The sequence below is a fragment of the Balaenoptera borealis genome (assembly GCF_965194805.1).
Source record: "Balaenoptera borealis genome assembly, chromosome: 7".
Lineage (NCBI taxonomy): Eukaryota > Metazoa > Chordata > Mammalia > Artiodactyla > Balaenopteridae > Balaenoptera > Balaenoptera borealis.
The window spans coordinates 107,973,603-107,986,836 of NC_138864.1; the positions used below are offsets into that span (position 1 = coordinate 107,973,603).

Here is a 13,234-nt window from a genome sequence, read left to right on the forward strand (position 1 = left end):
ATAGAAAATGAAGGAAAACATCCACAATCATTTATGAAGCATTGATATATAAACCTAATAAAGACGGTATACACACAAAAAGAAAAATTACAGATGGAAATCATTTATGAACACTGATGCAAAAATTCTAAGTGATACATTAGCTAACAGACTCCAACACTACAGTAAGAAAAGAATATGCCATGATGAAATGGAATTTATACTAAGAATGCAAGAATGATTCAACATTAGAAAATTAATATAATTCATCAATATTAATGAGTCTGAGGAGAAAAAGCATGACTATATCCATAGATGCTGAAAAGCCTTTGATAAAATCCAACAGTCATTCCTAATAAAAATTCTTAAAAAAATAAAAAGGAATGGACAGACACTTCCATTTTATACACACACACACATACACATCCCTCAATCGTACTGCCAGCATATTACTTAATAGGGAAGCCCAAGAGTCATTTACTTTAAGGTTAGAAACAAAACAAGGATGCTACTATCTCGACTGTTATTTGACATTATTCCAGCACTAGTAGCCAATGCAATTAGACAGGAGAAAACAATTAGAGGAATAAGAATTAGAAAATAAAAGACAAATCTATCTTTATTTACAGATGATATAACAGTATAACATGGAAACCCTAGAGAATTGATGATAAAACTAACTCAATAAAATAATTCAGCAAGGTAGCAGGCTGTAAAGTTAAAATGCAAAAATAATACTATTCATATACATAAATAATAACTAGTTAGAAGACACAATGAGTAAAAAAAAGATTTATAACAGCAACAACAATAAAGTACATAAAAGAATTTTTAAAACACTCAAATCTAATATAAAAAATACTATAAAATATTCATGAAAGGCACAAAATTAGACTTGAACAAATTAAGAAATATCCCTTTTCTTCATTAGGATATCTCAACATCATTAAGATATTTGTTCTCCCCTAAGAAAACTTATAAATTTAATGTGATCCCAATAAAAATGCCAATGAGTTTTGTTTGTTTGTTTGTTTTGTGTTTTTTTGCTGCACCATGCAGCATGTGGGATCTTAGTTCCCCAACCAGGGATCAAACCCGCGCCCCCTGCAGTAGAAGCACAGAGTCTTAACTACTGGACTGCCAGGGAAGTCCCGAGATTTTTTTTAAATAAAGCTAGACAAGTTAATACTAAAATTCATAAGGAAATATAAACATGTAAGAACAGCTAGAGAAACAATGAAAATAAAGAGCTATGAGAGGAGACTAACAGATATTAAAACATCCTTACAAAGCTTCTATATTTAAAATAGTGTGTAGTACTGATGCATGAATAGGTAAAGAGAACAAAAGAATAGAATAGAAAGCCCCCCAAAAGACTCAAGAACATATGGAACTTTAGTATATGATGAAGGTAATATCTCAAATACTGGGCAAAGACAGCCCTTTAAATAAAACTTTGGGGGGCAACTGGATAGTCATTGGAAAAGGATAAGATTAGATCCACTTCTCATTCTACATACAATAATAAAATCCAATGGATCAGAGATTTAAATGTAAAACATGAAACTATACATATACTAGAAGAAAACATGGGTGAATTCTTATTCACCCATTCAGATTCTATAGTCTGAAGGGAAAGACTTTCTAACTATTACTCAAAAGCCCAATGTAATAAAAGAAAAGATCAACAAAAGAAGATGTGGCATATATATACAATGGAATATTACTCAGCCATAAAAAGAAACGAAATTGAGTTATTTGTAGTGAGGTGGATGGACCTAGAGTCTGTCATACAGAGTGAAGTAAGTCAGAAAGAGAAAAACAAATACTATATGCTAACACATATACATGGAATCTTAAAAAAAAAAAAAGTGGTCATGAAGAACCTAGGGGCAGAACAGGAATAAAGACGCAGACCTACTAGAGAATGGACTTGAGGACACGGGGAGGGGGAAGGGTAAGCTGGGACAAAGTGAGAGAGTGGCATGGACATATATACACTACCAAATGTAAAACCGATAGCTAGTGGGAAGCAGCCACATAGCACAGGGAGATCAACTTGGTGCTTTGTGACCACCTAGAGGGGTGGGATAGGGAGGGTGGGAAGGAGGGAGAAGCAAGAGGGAAGAGATATGGGGATATATGTATATGTATAGCTGATTCACTTTGTTATAAAGCAGAAACTAACACAACATTGTAAAGCAATTATACTCCAATAAAGATGTTAAAAAAAAAAAGATCAACAAATTTGACTACATAAAAATTAAAAACTTGTGCATGACAAAAGACATCATAAGGAAAGTCAAAAGACAAATGACAAACTGGGAGAAAATATCATAACACATTTCACAGATAAAGAATTAATATCCCTAATATACAAAAAACTTTAACTAAGGAAACAAAAGACCAAAAATCTTATAGAAAATGGGAAAAAGACATGAGCAGACAATATTAAAAAGAGATATTAAATGATCTTTAAAAATATGAAAAAATGTTTACGTTCCCTCAACATAAGAGAAATTCATATTAAAACTACACTGAGATACCCTTTCTCACCCAACTGATTGGAAAAACTTCAAAATACAATATATGTACTCTATTGGTAAGGCTATGGGGAAACTGGCACTCTTTCACACTGCTAGTAGAATTTAACATTCTCTACAAAACTACATATTTATTTACCTTTCAATCTAGTACATGAACTTCTAGGAATTTACCCTGAGGACACACCTCCAAAATTTGAAGAAAACACATGCAGAAAGTTATCCACTGCAGCATTATTTGTAATCACAAAATACTGCAGACTATCTAAACGTCCAAGCATAGGAGATTCATTCAATAAACTATACTACAAAATGACCTTCATAACCTCCCAAGGTTTCCCAAAGATTCAAAATGTCTACTTGAATATACAGGCTACGTTTGTTTTTTAAAAGTAGATAAATACAAGAAGAGAGTAAATAGAGTCAGCTATACCTCTTGACTGAGAATTAAATACAAATGAAGGAATAATATCTTTTTACTTTAATTCTTCTAACTGAAATTTACTGCTATTTTGATTAGCTCTGACACATTCTCACCAGTTCTCTTCAACACTGTATTGGAAGTCCCAGCCATTTTAATAAGACAAGAAAAAGAAAGGAAAGGTATTTGGATTGGAAATGAAGTAAAAATGTCTCCATTCACAGATAACATGATTATTTATATAGACAATCCTAAGGAATGCATATAACAACTACTAGAACCAATAAGGGTACTCAGCAAGAATACCGAGTTATGGGAGAGTTAAAAAAGACAAAAGTATTTTTAATATACTAGTAGCAAACAATGAAATAGAAATGTTAATAAAATGGAATTTTAAAAGCATAAAATATTTCTATATAAATTTAACAAAAGATGTGCAAGACCTCTAGAATAAATGCTATAAACCATTGCTCAGAGAAAACAAAGAAAACCTAAATAAAGGGAGAGGTATACCATATTCATAAACTGGAAGAATAAATAATATTAAGCTATCAATTCTCCACAAATTGATTATAGATTCAACACAACCCCAATCACAATCCTAGAAGGCTTTGTTTTACAGAAATTATAAGCTGGTTCTAAATTTTATATGGAAATAGGAACTAGAATATTAAACAAAAGAAGGACAAAGTTGGAAGACCACACATTTGAGAGGTACCATAAAGCTACATTAATCGATACAGTGAGGTACTGGCATAGGATTGACAGATAGTTTGATAGAATGTGATATGGATCCCAGAAATACACCTACAATTATATGGTTATCTGCTTTTTAGACAAAGATGCCAAGGCACTCCAATGGGGAAAGAGAAGTGTTTTAAACAAATTATGCTAGAATGACTGGAAATCAGTATGGAAAAAAACTGAACTTATCACACACAAATATTAATTCAAGTTGGATCACAGACCAAAATGTAAAAGCTAAAACTGTAAAACATTTACAATAAAACATAGGAAAATATCTTTAAGACTTGGAAATACACAAAAGTGTTTTAGGACACTGAAAGCAATAACTGTGAAGGAAAATAATTAATAAATTAGACTTCATAAAAATTTAAAACTTCTGCTCATCAAAAGACACTGTTGAGAAACGAAATAGGGAACTGAAACAAGATGGTGGAGTAGAAGGACGTGCTCTCACTGCCTCTTGTGAGAACACGAGAATCACAAGTAGCTGCTGGACAATCATCGACAGGAAAACACTGGAACTCACCAAAAAATATAACCCACATCCAAAGACAAAGGAGAAGCCACACTGAGATGGTAGGAGGGGTGCAATCACAGTACAATCAAATCCCGTAACTGCTGGGTGGGTGACTCACAGACTGGAGAACACTTAAACCACAGAAGTCCACCAACTGGAGTGAAGGTTCTGAGCCCCACGTCACACTTCCCAACCTGGGGGTCCGGCAATGGGAGGAGAAATTCCTAGAGAATCAGACTTTGAAAGCTAGTGGGATTTGACTGCAGGACTTCGACAGGACTGGGGGAAACAGAGACTCCACTCTTGGAGGGCACACACAAAGTAGTGTGCATATCGGGACCCAGGGGAAGGAGCAGTGACCCCAGGGGAGACTGAACCAGACCTACCTGCTAGTGTTGGAGGGTCTCCTGCAGAGAAGGGGCGTGGCTGTGGCTCACCATGGGGACAAGGACCCTGGCAGCAGAAGTTCTGGGAAGTACTCCTTGGCGTGAGCCCTCCCAGAGTCTGCTATTAGCCCCACCAAAGAGCCCAGGTAGGATCCAGTGTTGGGTTGCCTCAGGCCAAACAGAAATCAGGGAGGGAACCCAGCCCCACCCATCAGCAGTCAAGTGGATTAAAGCTTTACTGAGATCTGCCCACCAGAGAAACAGCCAGCTCTACCCACCACCAGTCCCTCCCATCAGGAAACTAGGACAAGCCTCTTAGATAGCCTCATCCACCAGAGGGCAGACAGCAGAAGCAAGAAAAACTACAATCCTGCAGCCTGTGGAACAAAAACCACATTCATAGAAAGATAGACAAGATGAAAAGGCAGAGGGCTATGTACCAGATGAAGGAACAAGATAAAACCCCAGAAAAACAACTAAATGAAGTGGAGATAGGCAACCTTCCAGAAAAAGAACTCAGAATAATGATAGTGAAGATGATCCAGGACCTCGGAAAAACAATGGAGGCAAAGATTGAGAACATGCAAGAAATGTTTAACAAAGACCTAGAAGAATTAAAGAACAAACAAACAGAGATGAGCAATACAATAACTGAAATGAAAACTACACTAGAAGGAGTCAATAGCAGAATAACTGAGGCAGAAGAACGGATAAGTGACCTGGAAGACAGAATGGTGGAATTCACTGCTGCGGAACAGAATAAAGAAAAAAAAATGAAAAGAAATGAAGACAGCCTAAGAGACCTCTGGGACAACATTAAAGGCAACAACATTCACATTATAGGGATCCCAGAAGGAGAAGAGAGAAAGGACCAGAGAAAATATTTGAAGAGATAATAGTTGAAAACTTCCCTAACATGGGAAAGGAAATAGCCACCCAAGTCCAGGAAGCACAGAGAGTCCCATATAGCATAAACCCAAGGAGAAACACGCCGAGACACAGAGTAATCAAATTGGCAAAAATTAAAGACAAAGAAAAATTACTGAAAGCAGCCAGGGAAAAACTACAAATAACATACAAGGGAACTCCCATAAGGTTAACAGCTGATTTCTCAGCAGAAACTCTACAAGACAGAAGGGAGTGGCATGATATACTTAAAGTGATGAAAGGGAAGAACCTACAACCAAGATTACTTTACCCGGCAAGGATCTCATTCAGATTTGATGGAGAAATTAAAGTGTTTACAGATAAGCAAAAGCTGAGAGAATTCAGCACCACCAAACCAGCTCTACAACAAATGCTAAAGGAACTTCTCTAAGTGGGAAACACAAGAGAAGAAAAGGACCTACAAAAACATACCCAAAACAATTAAGAAAATGGTCAAAGGAACATACATATCAATAATTACCTTAAACGTGAATGGATTAAATGCTCCAGCCAAAAGACACAGGCTTGCTGAATGGATACAAAAACAAGACCCATATATATGCTGTCTACAAGAGACCCACTTCAGACCTAGGGACACATACAGACTGAAAGTGGGGGGATGGAAAAAGATATTCCATGCAAATGGAAATCAAAAGAAAGCTGGAGTAGCAATACTCATATCAGATAAAATAGACTTTAAAATAAGAATGTTACAAGAGACAAGGAAAGACACTACATAATGATCAAGGGATCAATCCAAGAGTAAGATATAACAATTATAAATATATATGCACCCAACATAGGAGCACCTCAATACATAAGGCAACTGCTAACAGCTATAAAAGAGGAAATCGACAGTAACACAGTAATAGTGGGGGACTTTAACACCTCACTTACACCAATGGACAGATCATCCAAAATGAAAATAAATAAGGAAACAGAAGCTTTAAGTGACACAATAGACCAGATAGATTTAATTGATATTTATAGGACATTCCATCCCAAAACAGCAGATTACACTTTCTTCTCAAGTGCACACGGAACATTCTCCAGGATAGATCACATCTTGGGTCACAAATCAAGCCTCAGTAAGTTTAAGAATATTGAAATCATATCAAGCATCTTTTCTGACCACAACGCTATGAGATAAGAAATGAATTACAGGGGAAAAAACATAAAAAACACAAACACATAGAGGCTAAACAATACATTACTAAATAACCAAGAGATCACTGAAGAAATCAGAGGAAATCAAAAAATACCTAGAGACATATGACAATGAAAACACGACGATCCAAAACCTATGGGATGCAGCAAAAGCAGTTCTAAGAGGGAAGTTTATAGCTATACAAGCCTACCTCAAGAAACAAGAAAAATCTCAAAAAAGCAATCTAACCTTACACCTAAAGGAACTAGAGAAAGAAGAATAAACAAAACCCAAAGTTAGCTGAAGGAAAGAAATCATAAAGATCAGAGCAGGAATAAATGAAATAGAAACAAAGAAAACAATAGCAAAGATCAATAAAACTAAAAGCTGGTTCTTTGAGAAGATAAACAAAATTGATAAACCATTAGCCAGACTCATCAAGAAAAAGAGGGAGAGGACTCAAATCAATAAAATTAGAAATGAAAAAGGAGAAGTTACAACAGACACCGCAGAAATACAAAGCATCCTAAGAGACTACTACAAACAACTCTATGCCAATAAAATGGACAACCTGGAAGAAATGGACAAATTCTTAGAAAGGTATAACCTTCCAAGACTGAACCAGGAAGAAACAGAAAATATGAACAGAACAATCACAAGTAATGAAATTGAAACTGTGATTAAAAATCTTCCAACAAACAAAAGTCCAGGACCAGATGGCTTCACAGGTGAATTCTATCAAACATTTAGAGAAGAGCTAACACCCATCCTTCTCAAACTCTTCCAAAAAATTGCAGAGGAAGGAACACTCCCAAACTCATTCTGTGAGGCCACCATCACCCTGATACCAAAACCAGACAAAGATACTACAAAAAAAGAAAATTACAGACCAATATCACTGATGAATATAGATGCAAAAATCCTCAACAAAATACTAGCAAACAGAATCCAACAACACATTAAAAGGATCATACACCATGATCAAGTGGGATTTATGCCAGGGAGGCAAGGATTCTTCAGTATACGCAAATAAATCAGTGTGATACACCATATTAACAAACTGAAGAATAAAAACCATATGACCATCTCAATAGATGCAGAAAAAGCTTTTGACAAAATTCAACACCCATTTATGATAAAAACTCTCCAGAAAGGGCATAGAGGGAACCTACCTCAACATAATAAAGGCCATATACGACAAACCCACAGCAAACATCATTCTCAGTGGTGAAAAACTGAAAGCATTTCCTCTAAGATCAGGAACGAGACAAGGATGTCCACTCTCACCACTATTATTCAACATAGTTTTGGAAGTCCTAGCCATGGCAATCAGAGAAGAAAAAGAAATAAAAGGAATACAAATTGGAAAAGAAGAAGTAAAAGTGTCACTGTTTGCAGATGACATGATACTATACATAGAGAATCCTAAAGATGCCACCAGAAAACTACTAGAGCTAATCAATGAATTTGGTAAAGTTGCAGGATACAAAATTAATGCACAGAAATCTCTTGCGTTCCTATATACTAATGATGAAAAATCTGAAAGAGAAATTAAGGAAACACTCCCATTTACCACTGCAACAAAAAGAATAAAATACCTAGGAATAAACCTACCTAGGGAGACAGAAGACCTGTATGCAGAAAACTATAAGACACTGATGAAAGAAATTAAAGATGATACCAGCAGATGGAGAGATATACCATGTTCTTGGATTGGAAGAATCAATATTGTGAAAATGACTATACTACCCAAAGCAATCTACAGATTCAATGCAATCCCTATCAAATTACCAATGGCATTTTTTACGGAACTAGAACAAAAAATCTTAAAATTTGTATGGAGACACAAAAGACCCCGAATAGGCAAAGCAGTCTTGAGGGAAAACAACGGAGCTGGAGGAATCAGATTCCCTGACTTCAGACTAAACTACAAAGCTACAGTAATCAAGACAATATGGTACTGGCACAAAAACAGAAACACAGATCAATGGAACAAGATAGAAAGCCCAGAGATAAACCCATGCACCTATGGTCAACTAATCTATGACAAAGGAGGCAAGGATATACAATGGAGAAAAGACAGTCTCTTCAGTAAGTGGTGCTGGGAAAACTGGACAGCTACATGTAAAAGAAGGAAATTAGAACACTCCCTAACATCATACACAAAAATAAACTCAAAATGGATTCGAGACCTAAATGTAAGACCGGACACTATAAAACTCTTTAGAGGAAAACATAGGAAGAACACTCTTTGACATAAATCACAGCAAGATCTTTTTTGATCCCCCTCCTAGAGTAATAGAAATAAAAAAAAAATAAACAAATGGGACCTAATGAAACTTCAAAGCTTTTGCACAGCAAAGGAAACCATAAACAAGATGAAAAGACAACCTCAGAGTGGGAGAAAATATTTGCAAACAAAGCAACGGACAAAGGATTAATCTCCAAAATATATAAACAGCTCATGCAGCTCAATATTAAAAAAAGAAACACCCAATCCAAAGATGGGCAGAAGACCTAAATAGACCTTTCTCCAAAGAAGACATACAGATGGCCAAGAAGCACATGAAAAACTGCTCAACATCACTAATTATTAGAGAAATGCAAATCAAAACTACAATGAGGTATCACCTCACACCACTTAGAATGGGCACCATCAGAAAATCTACAAACAACAAATGCTGGAGAGGGTGTGGAGAAAAGGGAACCCTCTTGCACTGTTGGTGGGAATGTAAATTGATACAGCCACTATGGAGAACAGTATGGAGGTTCCTTAAAAAACTAAAACTAAAATTACCATATGATCCAGCAACCCCACTACTGGGCATATACCCAGAGAAAACCATAATTCAAAAAGACACATGCACCCCAATGTTCATTGCAGCACTGTTTACAATAGCCAGGTCATGGAAGCAACCTAAATGCCCATCTACAGATGAATGGATAAAGAAGATGTGGTACATATATACAATGGAATATTACTCAGCCATAAAAAGGAACGAAATTGGGTCATTTGTTGAGACGTGGATGGATCTAGAGAGTGTCATACAGAGTGAAGTAAGTCAGAAAGAGAAAAATAAATATCATATATTAACGCATATATGTGGAACCTAGAAAAATGGTACAGATGAACCAGTTTGCAGGGCAGAAATTGAGACACAGATGTAGAGAACAAATATATGGACACCAGAGGGGGAAAGCTGCGGGGGGGTGGGGGTGGTGGTGTGATGAATTGGGTGATTGGGATTGACATGTATACACTGATGTGTATAAAACTGATGACTAATAAAAACCTGCTGTATAAAAAAAAAATGTGCCTTCTTGACAAAATGTTTAAAATAAAAAAAAAAAGAAAAAACTGTCTTGCATAAAGAAATACTTATTTGAAGTTCACAATTAACTTCAGTTTTAATTATTTTCCTTTTTAAAGTTCCAAATATATTTTTATATTGTTAATTTTAAAATATTATTCATAGTATGATTATATTTCTATTAATTTTTTTTTCTATTAATTTTTTTCTGAATATATCTAGCTATTCATTTACCCAACTGCACATATACAGAGCTATATTTGGAATCATGTTTAACAAATATCATAAAGTTGTTCTGGGATATTGAGATTTTGGGTAATTTGTAGCTGTTTTTTAGGTGATTTATTTATATTCTTCATATATATGTCATGTATATCTCTATTTTTAATAAGAATTATTATTTTTTAAAAGCAAATAAAATTTATTGAAAAAAAAAAAAAAAGAAATGAAATAGGTAAGCCAGAGACTGGGAGAAAACATGTTCATATTTAAACTCTTACCTTGAACTCATCTGAGATTTCAGACACAAAGGATGATATCTGCTTCATGAGCCTGTCCACACTGCTCTCACTTCCTGTTTTGAGGAGTGTAGTAATGGCCAGGGTAGCAATGCTTCTGTTTGAGTCTGTGATCAAGTTTTCTAAGTCCAGATTGCAGGCAGTAACAGCAGAGGGGTGCTTCATTGCCACCTTGTCAAAGGGCAAGAAAAAAATTAAGCAAATTGCTACTGATAAAGACCAGAACTTCAAAAAAGAAAAGAAGATGAAAATAGAAATTTTTTTTTTTTACCTTAAAAAATGGAATTTTATTTCCTTTATTTGTAATTTCTATTTGGGCCTCCCCTTATAATATGATCATCACCATTAATTATACAGGTGTGCAAAACCAGAATCAGGAATTTAAAAGTTTCCTTTTTTTTTTCACAACTCACACACACACACACACACACACACACACACTGTATTTTATTTTTACAAGAGATAAATAAACTGACACCAAGCATTGTAAATGGATGACCACAACAAAAGCAACAATGATTGCAATTACCAAACACGAAACACACTCATACTATGTCATAATATTAACATCCAGTCCAGTAATCCTCCACTGTAACAGCTCCTTTACTTTGCAGTGTAAATTGATTTGTATATTTTTGCCTCTGAATCCTTGTGGGATTTTTTTTTAATTCAAACAGAAAGTCACAAAAATTATAATCATCCTCATCAGTTCACTCAGTCCCATGTAATTAATTTTTTTTTATCTTGATCTTTTGTTAGCACTTTTATGAATTCATCAGTTTTCCATTAGAGTTCTGAAAATGCTTATTCATTCACTTCAGCAGTATAGTCAGTTATCAGAAACCTGTACTTGTCAGAGTCTTTTCCATGAATTCCTTGAAAATGAAACCCTTTTATAGGAACATTTTTGTGAAAGCACCCAGAACTCTCTGTAAATGACAAAAGACTTAAAAATGACCACAGTTAAAGATTTGATAAAAGTTCATAATAATGCAATTGACAAGGAAATTTAGTTATTTCTGAGATACACATTTTAAAGTAATAACTAGAATTATGACTTATAACATTATACCAGAACATATAAGATTTTTAGAAATTTCATGTAATATCTGAAACATTTATATTAACATATTTCCATACACATAACCCAAAGAAAGTTTAGTATTAGTTGTTTTTTTATTTGTTTCTTTGTTTTTTTATACTGCAGGTTCTTATTAGTCATCAATTTTATACACATCAGTGTATACATGCCAATCCCAATCGCCCAATTCAGCACACAACCATACCCACCCCACCGTGGTTCTCCCCCCTTGGTGTCCATATATTTGTTCTCTACATCTGTGTCTCAACTTCTGCCCTGCAAACTGGTTCATCTGTACCATTTTTCTAGGTTCCACATACATGCGTTAATATACAATATTTGTTTTTCTCTTTCTGACTTACTTCACTCTGTATGACACTCTCTAGATCCATCCACGTCTCAACAAATGACCCAATTTCGTTCCTTTTTATGGCTGAGTAATATTCCATTGTATATATGTACCACATCTTCTTTATCCATTCATCTGTAGATGGGCATTTAGGTTGCTTCCATGACCTGGCTATTGTAAACAGTGCTGCAATGAACATTGGGGTGCATGTGTCTTTTTGAATTATGGTTTTCTCTGGGTATATGCCCAGTAGTGGGGTTGCTGGATCATATGGTAATTTTAGTTTTAGTTTTTTAAGGAACCTCCATACTGTTCTCCATAGTGGCTGTATCAATTTACATTCCCACCAACAGTGCAAGAGGGTTCCCTTTTCTCCACACCCTCTCCAGCATTTGTTGTTTGTAGATTTTCTGATGGTGCCCATTCTAAGTGGTGTGAGGTGATACCTCATTGTAGTTTTGATTTGCATTTCTCTAATAATTAGTGATGTTGAGCAGTTTTTCATGTGCTTCTTGGCCATCTGTATGTCTTCTTTGGAGAAAGGTCTATTTAGGTCTTCTGCCCATCTTTGGATTGGGTGTTTCTTTTTTTAATATTGAGCTGCATGAGCTGTTTATATATTTTGGAGATTAATCCTTTGTCCGTTGCTTTGTTTGCAAATATTTTCTCCCACTCTGAGGGTTGTCTTTTCATCTTGTTTATGGTTTCCTTTGCTGTGCAAAAGCTTTGAAGTTTCATTAGGTCCCATTTGTTTATTTTTTTTTTTTTATTTCTATTACTCTAGGAGGGGGATCAAAAAAGACCTTGTTGTGATTTATGTCAAAGAGTGTTCTTCCTATGTTTTCCTCTAAAGAGTTTTATAGTGTCCGGTCTTACATTTAGGTCTCGAATCCATTTTGAGTTTATTTTTGTGTATGATGTTAGGGAGTGTTCTAATTTCATTCTTTTACATGTAGCTGTCCAGTTTTCCCAGCACCACTTACTGAAGAGACTGTCTTTTCTCCATTGTATATCCTTGCCTCCTTTGTCATAGATTAGTTGACCATAGGTGCATGGGTTTATCTCTGGGCTTTCTATCTTGTTCCATTGATCTGTGTTTCTGTTTTTGTGCCAGTACCATATTGTCTTGATTACTGTAGCTTTGTAGTTTAGTCTGAAGTCAGGGAATCTGATTCCTCCAGCTCCGTTGTTTTCCCTCAAGACTGCTTTGCCTATTCGGGGTCTTTTGTGTCTCCATACAAATTTTAAGATTTTTTGTTCTAGTTCCGTAAAAAATGCCATTGGTAATTTGATAGGGATTGCATTGAA

The 13,234-nt window shown here is 35.4% G+C and overlaps 2 protein-coding genes across 8 annotated transcripts in view; one reads left to right on the plus strand and one right to left on the minus strand.

Annotated features, from left to right (window-relative positions):
- The window catches only part of MEST (mesoderm specific transcript), a 120,701-nt gene that overhangs the window by 69,282 nt on the left and 38,185 nt on the right, over positions 1–13,234 (plus strand). The window lies entirely within an intron of this gene.
- COPG2 (COPI coat complex subunit gamma 2) overlaps positions 1–13,234 on the minus strand; it is a 142,459-nt gene that overhangs the window by 49,766 nt on the left and 79,459 nt on the right. For all 4 annotated transcript variants that reach the window (XM_082399168.1, XM_082399166.1, XM_082399169.1 and 1 more), the window contains one exon: positions 10,479–10,667. In XM_082399168.1, coding sequence (XP_082255294.1) covers positions 10,479–10,667 — 189 coding nt within the window. The remainder of the gene's footprint in view (positions 1–10,478; positions 10,668–13,234) is intronic.